The following is an 18,383-nucleotide window of genomic DNA, read 5'->3' as shown; positions in this document are numbered from 1 at the left end:
ACACACACATATATATACATATATATATATATATATATATATATATATATATATATATATATATATGGGTTCATATTACACTGTCGACAAAGCAAAAGATCGACACTGACTTGTTCGACTGCAAATGAGCGAAACGTCATATAAACTAAATTTCAATTAAACGACTTTCAGTTGTTCGACAAAGACGGAGTTGTCCGACAAAGTATACTAGGACTATTGAGTTACATCACAAAGTAAAACATAGTATAGTAATTATACTACGTGTGAGTGTAAAGAAAGAAAAACTAGTGTACATAATGTCGAAAGTGTTAGCATATGGTGTAGAAATTGCAAATGTACATTAATACATAACGTAAAAGTACTGTCAGCGCCGTAGGTAACCTAACTCTTCCTTCACATGTTGTCACATTTTAAGTAGCCGTGCAATAGCCCCGACAAATTCGATACTTGAGTAACGATCCATATTAGATATTACTGTGTCAAACCTCCTCTGACGTAAAATCAACTTCTTCCGTTTAGGTGATGGTGGACGTCCTGTACACATTTGAACTCTTATTTCATCAACTCTATTTTGCTCACGGCTTAAAGTATGGATCAAGCGTCTCAAGTCAGTACCTTTTTCCCCTAGTAAACACTTCAACCTTCTGTGCCACGCCTCCACTATATTCTGAGTACGAGGCAGATGTAATTCATTTAAAGCAGAGATATTCCAAAAATTAACTGGGAATAATGGAGGAAATCTTATAGCAGATGTAAACCTGTTATTGAATTTACGTCTTTTACCATGCAAATACCAGTCTGAGAAGTATTGCAAAAGATCTTTTCCATCTGCTGGAAATGTTTCTTTCAGTTCTTCAAATGTGTCTTTCACCTTTTCCTCTGGCAAGAAGGCTAACGCTACAAGGGACTTCACAGCAAATTGTACTTCTGGAGACTTATTTTATGTTGTAGATAAACCTAGTGATTGCACTTTTCTCCAGATATTTTGTCCGAAATGGAACAAACATCCTTTAGAGCACACATCAGGAATGTTTATTCTAATGCTTTTCAAAGCCGCAATCTCAAAGTCGCATAGTACAAATTTAACTGCCATGTCCAATTTGTGCGCTGTGAGTAGATAAAATATAGAGTTCCACAAATAATTATAAGCTTTGAGGGACTTTTTAGACATCAATGCATAAATCAGTGGCACAAATTTAATCTCTGAACCATGTTTCAGCATACCATGTATGCTGTACAATTGGCGTACAGTTACACCTTTGCTGAAGAATGTACCATCCCTAAGCCATATGTTGAATTGGCTCAAGTCTTGTAAATACCACTACGTTTGTCCCAGTAGCGTTATCTGACATGGCTTTACTGACGAATTCACCACTTTTCAACTTAAACTGAGTGAAGTCTATTTTATCCAGAGACAATTCAGTTTTCTTAGTAGACATGGTTTTACCACGTCTGATTCGATTTACCTGCTGTAAAAGGGCTGGTCTAGGAGGCAGGGAGTATATAGTGCTTAGGGAGGTCGATGCTAGAGCATCGTCTACAATTAGGGATGGTGTGTCCCTTGCCAAAGCTGCTCTACCTTTTAAATCACTACAAACCAGGTACTTTTGCATCTCACCTGGGTCTGCAGCAAGACCATGTGCTACTGACTTTTCCAATTTATCGCCATTTGGCAAATAGGTAGTCACAGCTCTACCTTTGCAACGTTCTGTAATTTTAAGCTTACATGCCCAATACCGCCTATTGTCTCTTGTACGCTCTAGGTAGTACAAGTACTTGTCAATAACTAGTATTGGCTTCATCTTCTGGGACTTTACGCTATGGTAAATACAGCCTATTTCTCCAGGACTGCTGTTTTGCGCGTTGGCCATGGTGTCTTCAGTGCAGAGCACACATTGCTGTAAACCACGCGAGTATTTAAGTGTGAGAATTGACGTGGTTGTAATTTGTTTTACTTTAGTTTATTTTGTCTAAGGTTAACTAGGGAGTGTGATATTTATTTAAAATGCAGTATTATCCCAACTATCATTGACCTGTTGTGTGTAAGGAAATGTTTACGTTTGCATTGATTCTTTCTTCTGAGCAGTTACTTTGTCGTACATATGACAGTCGTCCATTTGAAATTACGTTTACGTGACGTTTCGTTCATTTGAAGTCGAACAAGTCAGTGTCGATCTTTTGCTTGGTCGACCATGTAAATGATTTTTCAATCACAGATCCTTTGGACAACTACCATATAATGTACAGCAGACAACCTTTCAGTTAAAACATGCACATTGGTTTATCTTTAAGCAAAATTAACTGGCAAAAAGAAGCCGCAGCCATTTTTCTGGTGGTGCATATTAAATGCAAAAATATTACTTTCAGATGTATTCATTTGCAGACAAATCTCTCAAACCCAAGGAAAAGGTCCATGCAGGGAAATTTCAAGAAAATGCTTTGATTCACATACCTGCCAGACGTGTTCCCTCGTCCATTACAAAACCATTTCTTACTGGTGTTGCAGTAGACAACACATGCTGGATCATGAATACCACAGTAACTAGAACAAAAACATACAGATCCCATTAGAAATTTTAACAAACCATTGCACACTGTTGCATAATGTTGGCATTCACAATCAATGCAACTTCCTCTGGTGATGACCAATTCAGGTCTGAAAGCAATGAGAATGTAAGGAGTTTTAAAAATAGGTAGATAAACTCAGATTTTGAAAATATGTCTCTGCAAATCACCAACAAATAATTGCCCTGCAGAGCAGCTTCCAGCCATGCAAATTAACTTTTACTTTGCAAAAGGAGAAAGTAAACCTGGAAAAGGTATTAAAGCATAACAGCAGACCACAAAGCTGCATTTAAGAGTCAAACCAGAGTGTTCTGCTCATACGCTTAACTCATTACAGCCAAGTGATGCCACCACGTTTCTGTAGTCAAATCCTACCAACACCTCTAGTTGTCTAATAGCTCACTTGTTGCATCAATTCCAAGACCATGTCAAGTACAAGCTAATGAAAGAATTCATGTCAAGCTTACATGATGGGCAACTGCACTGATACTTGACCTCTTTCTGGTACAGCTGAAGAGATTTGTTTTTATGTACTGTTTTTTGTTTTCTTTTTTTTCTCCTCTAAGTATCTCAGCAAACAGAAAAGGAACAGTTTTGTACACTTACCATAAATGTAGATGTTCAAGTGTATTCACTGTTGCAGTCATTACACTTGCGTTATCCTGCTGGCAGGCTACCCTCAGTCGGCCTGAATTCCAAAGTCTAGGTCTGGCATCGGTTGCTGTCACCTCTTCCCTGACGTCAGTGCGCCAGGGGTATAAAAGATGCAGCAGAAACAATTTTCTTCAGTTTTTCTTGCCCCAGATGTCAGGTGCCCCCCAAAAGGGTAAGCTAAAAATATGCCAATAAAACATACATGCACCAAAATATATATAATACCTTCATCTATAAGCAAATACACCACATAGGTTGTATAGGTTAGAGAAAAGCAGATTAATTGTAGCAAAGATATGGGGGATGGTGGGTGGATAACCTGGACTGCAACAGTAAATACACTTGAGCATCTACATTTATGGTAAGTGTACATAACTGTAGTATGTTCTTCGTGTTTCACTGTTGCAGTCATTACACTTGGATTGAATCCCAAAGCTAAGGTTGGGAGGCTGGAGCTAAATAGCATTAGGAGTGGCTATGAGGCCCTGCAGAACTACAGTGGCAAAGCCTGTACTGGACTTAGACTAGAGAGGTAAAGGGTAGTTCTTTGTGAAAGTGTGCACTGAACTCCAAGTTGCAGCCACTAAGATATCTTTGGTTGATACTCCTCTGAGGAAGGCTGCTGAAGTGGCTGCTGGTCTTGGGGAATGAGGCCTAATGTCCTTAGGCACTGATTTGCCATGTTGTTAGCAGAAACGGACACAATGGCCTATCCATTTAGAAATGGCCTGTTTTCAGATAGCCTTTCCCTGTGAACTTGCGGCATATGACACCAAAAGTTGCTCAGTTTTTCTGAAAACTTTTAGTTCTGTCCAAGTAGAATCTCAGCTGCTGTCCAAGTAGTATCTCAGCTGCAGGTGTATGTTTAAAGAATGCAGAATTTTCTCACCCTTGTTCTGTGGATTAGGATAAAAAGTTGGCAAGTGAATTGTTTGGTTAAGTGCCACACTGGACACCACCTTAGGCATCAATTTAGGGTTTGTCCTCAGGGAAACCCTGTCTGGATGGAAAATGATGAAAGGTTCCACAGCCGTGAGTGCTTGTAGCTCTGAGACTCGTCTTGCAGAGGTTATTGCCAGGAGCAGAGCTGTTTTCCAGGATAAGAATTTTATATTTGCTGTTGATGCTGGCTCGAAGGGAGGCAGTGTGAGTTTTTCCATAACATAATTGAGGTCCCAGGCCGGAACTGGTGCTCTCCTAGGTGGCCTAATGTTTTTGGCTCCTGTGAGGTACTGCTTTAGTAAGGGATGAGAAAAGATAGGTTGTTCCGTATTATAATGGGCTGAAATAGCAGAGACATGAATCTTAATAGATGAGAAGGAAAGGCCTTTGTTTAGCATCTCAGTTAGGTATTGTAAAATCTGAGGGATATTTGGCACACTCGTGTCTATGCCTTGTTCCTGGTCCCAGGCAGAGAATCTCTTCCATTTTTCTGCATAAGATTTTCTGGTACTGGGCCTTCTGGCCTCCAAAATAACATCCATAACAGCTTTTTTAAGTGGAGTGTTCTGAATGGTTACTTTATCAGTCATATACCAGATTTATGGTCCTGAGCTGGCTGTGCGGGATCAGACTGTTTTGCTGGGTCAGCAATTGAGACGTTTGAGGCAATATCCATGCTGGACCTTGAGACAAACTCTTCAGAATTGGGTACCAGTGCTGGCGTGGCCAGTCTGGTGCAATTAGTATGTTTGGCTTCTCTTGTCCTGCCTTTAGGAGTACCCTGGGAAGAAGATGCAAAGGGGGGGGGGAGCATATACTGTTAGATTTTTCCAGCTGAAGAATAGGGCGTCCACTTTCCATGCTTGTTTGTAATGTATCCTTGTGCAATATTTTTGCAACTGGCAGTTGTGAGGCGAGGCAAATAGATCTATGTCTGGGTGTCCCCATTTCCTTGTTATGTTTAAGACTTGTGGATCCAGCTTCCATTCGTGGGAATCTATGAGATTTCTGCTTAGTTCGTCTGCCATTTGTTTTTCCTGGCAGGAATTGTGCTTGCAGGTGAACTTGAAAATCCAAAGCAGTGTCCCATAAGGTCATTGCTTGTCTGCAAAGGAGGTAGGAATGTGTACCACCCTGCTTGTTTATGTACCACCCTGCTTGTTTATGTACCACATGACCATAGTGTTCTCTATCAGTAGTTGTCCTGGATGAAGCAGGTCCTTGAAAGCTGTAAGGTAATTTTGAACAGCTAGCATCTCTTTCTGATTGATGTGAAGATGCATTTGGTTTGCAGGCCATGTGCCCTGAATGCATTTTCCTGCCATATGTGCCCCCCAGGAGGGGTCGGACGCATCCGTTGTCAGTGTGTCTGGCTGTGGGTAATCTGAATGGCAGACCCTTGTTGTGGTGAGAGGCTTTTGCCCACCATCAAAACTCCTGTTGTAGGCAGGGAATGAGTGCAATTACAGTCTCCAGGCTGTGGCAATGTCGAGTCCAAGCACTTGAGATACCACTGTAGTTTCCTCATATGCAGTTTGGCATATGGAATTAGTAGGATACAGGATGCCATGAAACCCAAGGCCTGCAGGATTTTCCTTGCAGATAAGTAGGTTTTTGTTACCAATGTCTTGAAGTAAGTAGTCAGATGCTTTTGTCTGGCGTGAGATAAGCCATCTGGGTAGTTGTGTTTAAGCTTGCACCCAGGAATATTATCTTGGGAGGGCACTAGTTTTGATTTCTTTTCGTTTACTGTGTACCCTAGGCCAATTAGTAATTTCTTTACAAATGCCAGATGCTTTAGAAGAATGTCTTTGTTCTCTGCTTGTATTAGGCAGTCGTCCAAGTAGGGATATATTTGAATTCCTCTGTCTGCAAAGCGCAACTACTGGTGCCAGGCATTTTGTTAAGACCCTGGGAGCAGTAGATAAGCCAAAGGGCAGTACAGAAAATTGGTAATGCATTGAGCCAGCTATGAATCGGAGGTATCTTCTGCAAGACTGTCTGATTGGGACATGCAGGTATGCTTCTTTTAGGTCCAAGGTTACGAGCCAAGCTTTATTGCCCAGCATGGGCAGCGACTGCTGTAGGGTCAACATCTTGAATTTTGGAACTTCCAGAAATGTTTTCAGTATAGACAGGTCCAGTATTGGTCTCCAGGTCTTGTCCTTTCTGGGTACTAGAAAGAGTCTGGAGTAAAATCCTTGCCCCTGTTCTTGTTGCGGTACTTGCTGAATGGCCATCATGTCCATAAGGGCTGTAATTTGTTTTTGTGCCTCTGCCCATTGATTGTGGGGCAGGTCTGGCATGCTTTTTGACCTTGGTAGAGTGTGGAAATGGAACTTGTAGCCTTGGGACACTATGTTCAGTACCCATTTGTCTTGGGTAATCCTTTGCCAATTTGAAGAAAAAAGTGCTAGTTTTCCCCCTAAGGGGACTGCCAATAGAGAAGTGCTTGGGTTTGGTAGAGGAAAGTCATTGGGACGGTTTCCTGTAAAGTTGTGATTTGTCTTCTCTGCTCTTGGAGGCAAGTAGCACCCCATTGTTTAGATCTGTATGAACCTTGGGGCTGGCCTCTGCCTCTGGGACGCCTATATCTGCCTCTTTGTGGTCGGTCTGACACTGGAAAGGACCAATTTTTTTGAAGGCCAGTTTCTGCTAAATCTGGGTGGTTGTACCTGTAAGAAATCCTTGACTGTCTGCATGCATTTTGCTTTATCCTCCATTTTTTTCAATACTACTTCTGCTTTAGTACTAAGTATCATGATGTAATGGTGCATCTAATAATTTTGCTTTATCAGGTAGATTTTGTTCCTTTAACCAAGCATGCCTTCTAATACAGGACCTGAAACCGCAGCCCTGCAGGAGGCCTCCAGTGAATCAGAACCTCATTGCAAAGTGTGCTTTCCCACTTGTTCAGCTGCATGCAATAAATCCTGTAATTCTTTGTTTTCTGAACAATCAGTATTTGTCAACATTTTCTGTTTAAGCTGTGACATTAAATATTGCTGATATTTAAGCATATGTAACTGACAATTTAAGGCCCTTATAGCTAGGGTAGCAGATGTGTAGACCTTCCCCCATCTGTCTAGAGCCCTTGAATCCCTATCAGACGGGACAGGGTTTTTTGCAGTGGAAGTTTTAACCCCCTTGGGGCCTTGAGATATAGTTTCTGGGTCAGCAGTGGGGTTTTTATACAGGAATTTATTAAGGAACCCTGTAATATCTGTCTGGCTTAGCAGGTGCAGGGGGGGAGAGGGTCAGGGGACGGGCTGGACTCAGAGTACATCGTCCACAATGTCTAGCACAGGTGGAATAGCAAAGGGTCTGTGTGCTGGGGAAGAAGCAGATAATCTGAGCCTTTTCTTAGATTCAGAATAATCTTGGCTCTCCCAGTGGAAATGTTCTCTCATGGTGTGTAAGGTTTCCCCAAAAGAATAATCCTCATGAGAGGCTGAAGGAATGGATTCTTCAACATCAAAATCCTCATAGGGGAGCATGAAGTAATCTTGTTCAGAAGAGGAATCAGAAGAAATGGAAACCTGATGAGAAGAATCAGTCTCTTGCCTAGGCCTCTTATGAGGAGGGAGTGGGTAACCCTGATCAAAATTAGGTCTTCGGCCATTTTGAGCATTTGTTTCTTAGGCATGGTGGTCTGAGTAGGAGAATGCTGTACTTGTTTCTTTGTCTTTAATGATGCCTTAGTCCATCTTTGAAGCTGAGGATGGCTTAATGTATAGCTGTGTAGGTCTGAAAACGCCCTCAGAAGCAGATGCCTGCTCAGCGGCTCCGGACCCATCTGAGGGATTGATTTCCGAGGATCCAATACCTTGAGTATCCAGAGGCCCAGTCGGCTCCACGTTGGAGTCGGAAGCGGCCTGTGGCTCTGAGTAGCGGGAGCCAGGGGCTATAAAAGCCCCTCAATGAGAACCGGGGACTGGCCTAGAAGAGGCTTCATCGGTTTTGGACCTCGGATGCCTATCCTTTTACTTGTCCTTGCGTTTTTTTGTAAACTGCGGTAGTCGGCTGATCCAACGGCATTATATAGTTAAATCTTCGGCCAAAGTAATGGAAAGCAAAATCAGACATGTTGGTTAAATCTAGCACAAAACCGTCAATTAGCAACGTTGTGATCAGGGCCTAGGCAAGGAATATATTAAGAGTGAAAATCCTTATGAGGTATTTGCTTTCCACAAGAAATACAATTGTTAACTTTTTCTGACATCGGTCTGGAGCAAGAAAAAAGTTTCCCCAATGGGGTACTTTGCTCTAATGAAGACTTCGGATCTGAAATTTTGATTTGAAAATCTCAGGAGTCGGCCGACTGGCACTTGAACTGCTTATGCTTCGGGCACTGCACGTTAAGAAAGACTGAGGAAAATGGCATTGGCTGCTTTTATACCCCTGGCGCACTGACGCCAGGGAAGAGGCGACCGCAACAGACGCTGGACCTAGACCTTGGAATCGGACCAACTACGGGTAGCCTGCCAGCAGGATAACCCAACAGTAATGACTGCAACAGTGAAACACGATGAACATTGAATGCAGTGGCCTATCCACTTACAAATAGTCTGCTTTGAGATGGCCTTTCCTTGTGATCCTGCAGCATATGCCACTAGTAGTTGCTCTGACAGCTTTGGTTCTGTTCAAGTAGAAGCGTAGCTGTCTGTGTATGTCCCAAGAATGCAGAATTCACTCCCCCTTATTCTGTGGGTTTGGATAAAAAGTAGGCAGATGTTAAGGGCCACACTGGACACTACCTTAGGCACAAGTCGGGTTTGTCCTCAGAGAAACCCTGTCTGGATAAAAAATGATAAAAGGTTCCACAGCCATGAGTGCCTGTAGCTCTGAGACTCGTCTTGCAGAGGTTACTGCTAAGAGCAGAGCTGTTTTCCAAGATAAAAACTTTACATCAGCTGTAGTAGCTGGCTCAAAAGGAGGCAGGGTGAGTTTTTCCAAAACATAATTGAGGTCACATGCAGGTATTGGTGGTCTCCTTGGAGGCCTTAAGTTTTTGGCTCCTCTGAGGTACTGCCTTAAGGGATGAGAAAAGATTGGTGGCTCTGTATTGTAATGAGCCGAAATGGCAGAGGCATCAATTTTAATTGATGGATAGGCCTTTGTCCAGCATCTCAGTTAAGTGTTGCAAAATCTGAGTAATATTTGGTACAGCTGTGTCAATTCCTTGTGCCTGGTTCCAAGCACAGAATAGTTTCCATTTTCCAGCATATGATTTTCTGGTACTAAGCCTTCTGGCCTCCAAAATGACATCCATTACAGCTGCAGTAAGAGGCACGTTTTGTATCGCTACATTATCAGTCATGCTGCCAGATTTAAGATCTTTAAATCCCTGTGCAGGATCTGATTGTTTTGTTGGGATAGTAGATGAGGTATCTGAGTCAAGGTCCAAGCCAGGCATTGAGACAAGTACCTTAGGATTGGGTACCAGTGCTGGCGGGACCAGTCTAGGGCAATCAGCATCATCTTTGGCTTCTCGTCTGACCTTTAGGAGTACCTTGGGGAGGAGAGGCAGTGGAGGAAAGGCATATACTGCTAAGCATTTCCAGCTGAAAGAGAGGGCGTCCACTTTCCATGCTTGTATGTGATAAGTCCTTGTGCAGAATCTTTTTAGTTGGTAGTTGTGAGGAGAGGCAAATAGATATATATACGGGCATCCCCATTTCCTCGTTATTATGCTGAAGACTTGGGGATCCAATTTCCACTCGTGGGGATTTATGAGGTTTCTGCTTAGTTTGTCTGCAAGAGTATTTCTTTCCTGGCAGGAATTGTGCCTGCAGATGTACTTGGTAAGTCAAAGCTGTGTCCCACAGAGTCATGGCTGGTCTGCAAAGGGGGTAAGAATGAGTGCCTCCCTGCTTGTTTATATACCACATGACCATGGTGTTGTCTATCAGTAGGTGTCCCGGAATAAAGTAGGTCCTTGAAGGCTGTCAGGGCATTCTGAACAGCTAGCAACTCTTTCTGATTGCTATGTAGATGCATTTGGTTTGCGGACCATATTCCTTGAATACATCTTCCTGCCATGTGTGCCCCCCAGGCATAATCTGATGCATCCGTTGTTAATGTCTGCCTGGCTGGGGGTAAAGTTAATGGCTGTCCCTTGTTCTGGTGACAAGCCTTCGCACACCAACGAAACTCCTGTTGCAGGCTGTGGCAATGTTGAGTCCAAACACTTTTTAGGTACCATTCAAGTTTCCTCATATGCAGTCTCGCATATGGAATTAGTAGAATGCGGGATGCCATGAAGCCCAAACCCTGCAGAATTTCTTACAGATAACTGGGCCTTTGTTGCCAACAGGTTGAAATAGGTAGTCAGTTGCCTTTGTCTGGCGTGAGTTAAGCCACCTGGGCAGTTGTATTTAAGCTTCCACCCAGGAATATTATCTCTTGAGAGGGTACTAGTTTTGATTTCTTTTCGCCGACTGTGTACCATAGGCCTGTTAGAAATCTCTTTATAAACGCCAGATGTTGAAGCAGAACGTTCTTGTTCTCTGCTTGAATGAGGCAGTCGTCCAAGTAAGGATATATTTGTATTCCTCTCTGCAGTATGCAATTACTGGTGCCAGGCACTTTGTGAAGACCCCGGGCGCAGTAGATAAGCCAAAGGGCAGTGCAGAGAATTGGTAGTGCATTGAGCCAGCTTTAATCTGAGGCATCTTCTGTATGTTTGTCTGACTGGGACATGCAGGTATGCCTCAACTCTAAAGTCACCAGCCAAGCCTTCTTGCCCAGCATGGGCAGAAGTTGCTGTAGAGACAACATTTTGAATTTTGGTATATCCAGAAATGTTTAGAATAGATAGGTCCAGTATTGGTGTCCAGGTCTTGTCCTTTCTTGGTACCAATAACAGTCTTGAATAAAATCCTTGTCCCTGCTCTTGAACTGGTACTTGTTGAATGGCCCTCATGTCCATGAGGGATGAGACTTGCTTTTGTGCCTCTGCCCACTGATGTTTTGGCATGTCTTGCCAACCATTTGTCCTTGGTAGGGTATGGAAGTGAAACTTGTAGCCTTGTGACACTGTCTAGGACCCATTTGTCCTGGGTACGTGCCAGCTTTGAGAAAAAAGTGCAAGTTTTCCCCCAAAAGGTGCTGCCAGAAGACAAGTGCTTGGTGCAGGCAGGGGGAAGTCATTGGGACCGTTTCCTGTATGGCTGTGATTTGTCTTCTCCACTTTTTGAGGTAGAAGCACCCAATTGTTTAGACCTGTACGAACCTTGGGGCTGGGATCTGCCTCTTGGGCGCCTGTATCTGCCCCTTTGTGGTCTGACACTGGAAAGGACCAATTCTTTGTAGGCCAGTGTCTGCTAAATATTGGAGGCTGAACCTGTAAGAAATCCTTAACCGTTTGCATAGATTTAGCTTTGTCCTCATTTTTCTTTAACACCTCTTCTGCTTTAACACCAAACAAAAGTATCATACTGTAATGGGGCAACTAATTATTTTGCTTTGACATGATCAGGCAGACTTTGTTCCTTTAACAAAGCATGCCTCCTGATGACAGAACCCATAACCGCAGCTCTGCAGGAGGCCTCCAAATAATCAAAACCACATTGCAAAGTATGCTTTCCAACTTGTTCAGCTGCATGCAATAAATCCTGCATTTGTTTTCTGCACATTCAGAATTTGACAACATTTTCTGTTTAAGCAGTGACAATATATTGCTGATATTTCAACATATGAAACTGACAATTTAAAGCCCTTATAGCCAAGGTAGCAATAGTGTAAATCTTTTTTCCCCATCTGTCCAATGCCCTAGAATCCCTGCCAGAGGGAGTAGGGCTTTTTGCGGTGGAAGCATTGACCCCTTTGGGACCCTGAGAGATGGTTTCTGGGTCAGCAGCAGGGTTTTTGAAAAGGAATTTATGAGAGTCAGGGACCCTGTAAGTATCTGTCCAGCTTAACAGGAGCTGGAAGTAAGTAGTCAGGGGTCAAACTGGACTCTGAAAATACAACAATGTAACAGGTGGAATAGCTAGGGGCCTGTGTTGTGGTAGTAAAAGTAAGTCTGAGCCTTTTCTTAGATTCTGAATAATCTTGGCTCTCCCAGTGGAAATGCTCCCTCATGGTATGAAAGTTTCCCCAAAAGAATAATCCTCAGGAGGAGAGGCTGAAGGGATAGATTCTTCAGCATCAGAATCCTCATAGGGAGGAAGAAAGAGTATTCTTGATCAGAAGAGGAATCAGATGAAATAGAAACCTGATCTAAAGTTTCATATTCTGTCTCTTACCTAGGCCTCTTAGGAGGGGGATGGGAACCCTTGATCAAAGTAATTAGGTCTCCGGCCATTTTGAGCATCTGCTTTTTAGGTATGGAGGCTTGTCCATGAGGCTGTTGTACTTGTTTCTTTGTCTTTAAAGGTGTTTTAGTCTTTGCCTTTGAAGCTGAAGTCGTTTTTTTTTACATATCATTGAGTTGGTCTGAAAACACCCTCAGAAGCAGATGCCTGCTCAGCGGCTCCGGACCCATCTAAGGGAAGTTTCCAAAGGTCCAATACCTTGGCTTTCCAGTAGCCTGGTAGACTCCACATGGGTGTCGGTAGCCTGAGAGTCTAAGGTAGCAGTCAGGGGCTGCAAAGGCGCCTCACTGAGAACCGGCGACTGGCTTAGAAGATGCCTAGTCTGTTTTGGACCTCTGATGCCTGTCCTTTTCTTTGAGCTTCTTGTGAATTCCAAAGTCAGATGGCTATCAGACATTGTATAGTTAAATCTTCTGCCAAAATAGTGAAATGCAAAATCGTACAGACGCTTAATAGTGCGTTGGGTTAAATCTAGCACAAAACCAGCAACTAGCAACGTCGTGGTCAGGGCCTAGGCAAGGAATACAGTAAGAATGTAAGTCCTTATGAGGTATTTGCTTCCCACAAGAAATGTAATTGTTAGCTTTTTCTGACATCGGACTGGAGCAAGAAAAAGGTTTCCTCAATGGGGTACTAAGTTTAGTGAAGACTTTGGGTCCGAAATTCGAACACGAAAATCTCAGGAGTCAGCCGACCGGCACTTGTGAACTACTTTTGCTTCGGGCATCACGCGGCAAGAAAGACTGTGGAAAATAGCGTCGGCTGTATCTTTTATACCCCTGGTGCACTGACATCAGGGAGGAGGCGACAGCAACTGATGCCGGACCTAGACTTTCGAATTCAGGCCGACGAAGGGTAGCCTGCCAGCAGGATAACCCAACTGTAATGACTGCAACAGTGAAACAAGAAGATAATCATCTGCACAGCCTCGTATGAAAGCTCAGAAAGACAGTCCTGATGGCAGTTTATGTATGGCTCAAGTTACTGAAGATACTGTAAGCAGTTTAGGAAAATAAATTTGTATTTCTTTGTTGTGACTTGCAAAAGGCAGTTAGTCATAGAATCTAATGAAAACCACTAAAGATTTGTTTGTCGAACAGTTTGCCATTCACATTTCTTTAAATAACCATTGGTAATCCATAAAGCTCCAGGGAAATGAACATTTGTTGAAATGCGAGAACATTCTTTGATTTTTTTTTTGCCAAAAAATGCAGGATGCAATCACTGGAAGTTAAACAGTATAAACTTCCAGATCTCCACTGGAGTGGAAGAGTTAATGACTGGATTGTTGTCCAAGTTATGGCAGTTCCCAATCCCCTGTATGTAGCAACATCTCAAGCTAGAGTAACCTGCAATGTACTTAACCACACTATAAAACAAATACCTTCATGCATGTTATTCTCAGCAGATTACATGTCCTCCTCATACAACTACACAGAATTAATAAAGTGAGGAAACAGGAGCAAGAATTCTGACACAGGGACATAAGGCGACATATCTGCAACTCTAATTTTACATCAAGTACCTCACAGAAAGTACAGATGTATAAACTGAACTTACCATAACCGTAGATGCTCAAATGAACACTGCTGCAATAGTCTTGACTATATGGGTTACAACTTACCAAGTATGACAGCCAGACAGCTTCCAAAGCTTTAGGGCACCTTCCACCCATCCAAACTGTCAAGCAACTCGAGCTGAACTGACTAAATGACAAGTCTGGACCGAAGCCCTTCAGAGCTATCCTGCCAGCAGATACAATGGAGGCTGAGCCCTGAAAAAACAAGGCTAGGAATAAGAAAAAATAAATGTCCAGATAATGGCATAAAAAACGTACTAAAATAAAATGGGTGGGGGGCAGAGAGTGGGAGCGGCGACTGCAGCACTGATCATTCCATCATACCATTATGGTAACTTCTACTTAAAATGTACTATGTTCATATTTATCACTGCTGCTGTAGTCATAGCTAACTATACTTGGTAGGTGGAAGACAAAGGGTCCTAGCAAAGCACGATCTAAACCTACAGAAGGAATACAGCTTATAGTGCTTTGTAAAAGTATGTACAGAGGACTGAGTAGCAGCTTCTAGAATGCTTATAGAATCCAATCCTTTCCAAAAAGCCATAGAAACAGCCAAGGTCCTTGTACACTGGGGCCTTGATCCTGCCTGGAAACGATTTGTCATGGTGAGTACAACAAAGTTAATAGCCTTAGAAAACCATTTGGAAATGATTTGTATGGACACTGGGTTGACCCTTCTTACCTTCACAAGAAATGAAAAACTGATTCAATGATCTTTAAGATTTGGGTCTTCAAGATAGTATCCTAGTTGTCTGTGGACATCCAAGGTATGGAGTATGCTTTCCTCGCTCATTTTTAGGTTCAGGAAAGCAAATGGGGAAATGGATAGTTTGACTTAAGTAAACTCGGATACCACTTTGCTGGTAAAAAGATTAGTTTTCAAAGAAAACCTGTCCTTGTGGAAAACGAGGTAGGGTTGACTCACCTTAACAGCTTGCAACACGGACACCATTCTTGAAGATGTCAGAGAAATCAAAACTGTTTTCCATGTTACGAACCTTCAAGTCAGCCAGATTAGCTGGCTCAAATGAAGCAAGCATTAGTTTCTCTAACAAATTTAAGATCCCAAGATGGGAGGCTACCAGCTTACTTGGAAGCCTCTAATGCAAACCCCCTTTCAAGAACATTCAGACATGTGAATGCCTTGAAAAAGGATATCCACATGCAGACATGGTAAAATTGCAGACCTTAACCAAATAAGAAAGGCCATTGGATAACTCCTCAGATATTGTAAAACTACACATTGTAAAACCAGGAATAACTAGCCCTAAACTGGTTATATTGCTGGCACCAACCAGAAAACCTTTTCCAGTTGCTAATACAGGATTTTCCAGTAGCAGGCTTTGTCTCCACTAGTACCTACTACATGTCCTCAGAAAACAAGTTCCTAAAAGGAATTGTAGGAACTTAAAAGGTAAACAGACTTGAGAAACTCAGAGATGGGTTAAAACTTGGAAGACACCAGATTCTAGTTTTCATGAGGGTCTGTCCTGGTGCTGTAAGTGTGTCTGCCACATAATTTTGCTCAGACAGAATGTAGGATGCCTGTATAGTGAGACTGTGCTATGGACCTATATTCCAAGCTAACATGGCTAGTCTGCAAAGAGGTTATGAACTGGTTCCCCCTTGCTTGTCGATGTACCACATCACTATGGCATCATCTGCAACCATTAGAACAGGTCTTGGACAAAGATGGTTCAGACAACTGAGTGCCTTGATTAAAGTAAGCATCTCCTTGATATTCTGCCTTTAGTGTCCCACACCACCTGCACTTCTCTCCTGAGATTGCTCCACAAGCAAAGTCTGAAACTGTGGTGACTGCTTTGGAGCAGGATACAAGGGGAGATCTTGATGGAAGAAAGGCACAGTTTTGTACCTACCATAAATGTAGATGTTAGAGTGTAGACACTGCTGCAGTCATTACACTTGGGTTATCCTGCCCGTCAGGTGGTTCCCCAGTTGGCCTGAGTTCCAAAGTCTTGGTCCGACGTCGGTTGCTGTCGCTTCTTCCCTGACGTCAGTGCGACAGGGTTATAAGATGCAGCCACCATTTTCTTCAGTTTTTCTTGCCCCAGATGTCAGGTGCCTCTAAATATGTAGGCAATTGCAATTGCTAATAAAGCATACATAAGAAAAGCAAAAAACAACTTACAGCTACTAGCAAATACTCCCCATAGGTAGTAAGGGTAGAAGCCATAGGTACGTACCAGCCAGTAAGAGGGGAAGGAGGGAGGGTAACCTGGACTGCAGCAGTGTCTACACTCGAACATCTACATTTATGGTAGGTATAAAACTGTACTATGTTCATGTGACACTGCTGCAGTCATTACACTTGGGAGAAATCCCAAAGCTGTGGTAGGGAGGATGGATCTATAAGGCATTAGGGGTGGCTATAAAGCCCTGCAGCACAGCAGTGGCAAAGCCAGCTCTGGATGGTAAGGAATAAATGTAATAAGGGTGAATATCACCATTATAAGAAATATCTGGCAACCAGTGATAAAACTTGTAAGGATATTTATTTTGTCTCTACATATAATGTAAAAAGTGGAGACAAAGGATGTAGTGGAACATTTTTGGAAATTTTTAGTGAAAGACAAGGTGTTGTTGCACATTTTGCCACAAAAACCTTTATTCACCTATAAAAGGGGAAAAAATTTGAAAGATATGGTGGTACATGGTAAATTTGTAATGCCAAAATTTTGTTTACCAAGACCACTAAGTGAATTTGGTACAAGATGTTGCAGTAGATGCAGTGTTTGTAGGAATATAGTTAGAACATTTAATTACATTAACATTAGGTTCACAGTAACAGACAGTTTTACCTGTAGAAGTAAGGGAGTTGTGTATGCTTTACACTGTCCCTGTGGATTATATTATATAGGTGAAAATAAAAAAGAGTTTCGTATTAGGTTAGGTGAGCACAATTAGAGACATAAGACATAAAAGGGAAAATAAATTTATTGCCACACATTTTAGTGTTTATCATAATAGTAATACTTCATTTTTAACAGGAACAGTTTTAGAAAGTGTGAAATGTTTTTGTAATGATGAAAATGCTTTGAAATATAACTTACAATATAAGGCAAGTATTTTTATTTTGAAATACAATACAATGACACCCTGTGGACTGAATAATGAAATAAATTGGAGGTGTCTGCTTTAAAACTTTTTTGAACATAATTGTTTAATTGCTATGAGTATATATATATATATATATATATATATATATATATATATATATATATATATATATATATATATATATCCATTCTTTCAGTGAGAATGTATACTCTTGAAAGGTGGTTACACCGAGGCGCTGGAGAATAAAGAATTTGCTTTTGGATTTGACTTTGGTTCCTGTTTTTCGATTCCTGACTTCTGAAGATTTTGCTGTTTTGGTATTGTTTTGGATCAGAGTTGTTTCTATCTGAAGGTGTGTGGAGTGGAGTTTGTGTAATTATCCAGGGATGTCGACTGATCCTAATTTGTATATTTCCCAGGGTTTTTCGGGAGAATACAGCTTTGCAACAAGGTACTGTAGGGGCTGAAAGCTGTATGATTTATTCTGCTCAGAGAACTACTGAGCAGTTTTTTTCAGGTTCTAGACCTGCTGTAAATGTTTCTGCATATGTTCCTGTGGATGCACGTCAACCAGAAGTGAGAGACACTCAATTTTTTTTATCAATTTTTGCAAGAAATTAATAGAGTGGTTGACCCTTTTGTTTCTGTGGGACAAATTTCAAAGTGTGTCTCCAGAAATTGGAGAACTGTATCAAAAATATGACAGGTTGATTGAGAAAGACAAGGGTGCACTTTAACATTTTAGGTTTGCAAAAATATATTAGCTTGAATATTACACCTAGAGGTCTTAGATTCGTAAAGAATCCTAGTACACCATTTGACTTGAATTGTGCTGCTGATGAGAAATTTAAGGAACGCTGGTTCATAGCAGCACACAAGTGTGTAATAGAGTGGCTTCACATTCTGTTGGAAAGGGACCAGCTCAAACATCAGTCTCTTAAACAGGAGCTGGTTTCCCTTTCACATAGTATTAGTTCATCTGTGAGTCTAGAAAAAATGAAGTCTTTCATGGAGAAGACTAATGAGAGACTGAATAATCTAGAGAATGAACTTATAAAACAAAAGAAAACAAAATGAATACGTGATATCAATGAATATGAAGCAGGGACTGCATTTTCTTACCCTCCTAATTGGACAGAACATAAGCGGAAACAATGCAGGAGGGTAAGATTCACTGATGCACCGTTGTCGTCTTCTTTTGCTTCTTCGGGGGAAGAGTTTAGGTCGGACACCAGTATGGA

At 41.9% G+C, this 18,383-nt stretch overlaps 1 protein-coding gene across 1 annotated transcript in view; it reads right to left on the bottom strand.

The window, feature by feature from the left end:
- Window positions 1-18,383, bottom strand: part of UPF1 (UPF1 RNA helicase and ATPase) — a 3,097,516-nt gene that overhangs the window by 2,914,500 nt on the left and 164,633 nt on the right. Inside the window, exon 3 of the mRNA XM_044054826.1 lies at window positions 2,453-2,542. Within this exon, the coding sequence (XP_043910761.1) occupies window positions 2,453-2,542 (90 nt within the window). The remainder of the gene's footprint in view (window positions 1-2,452; window positions 2,543-18,383) is intronic.

This window comes from Protopterus annectens, chromosome 13.part0 (assembly GCF_019279795.1).
Source record: "Protopterus annectens isolate FY-2018-M chromosome 13.part0, PAN1.0, whole genome shotgun sequence".
In the NCBI taxonomy this organism is placed as follows: Eukaryota; Metazoa; Chordata; order Ceratodontiformes; family Protopteridae; genus Protopterus; species Protopterus annectens.
Note: the sequence above shows the minus strand (reverse complement) of the source record. Positions and strands in the feature narration are given on the sequence as shown.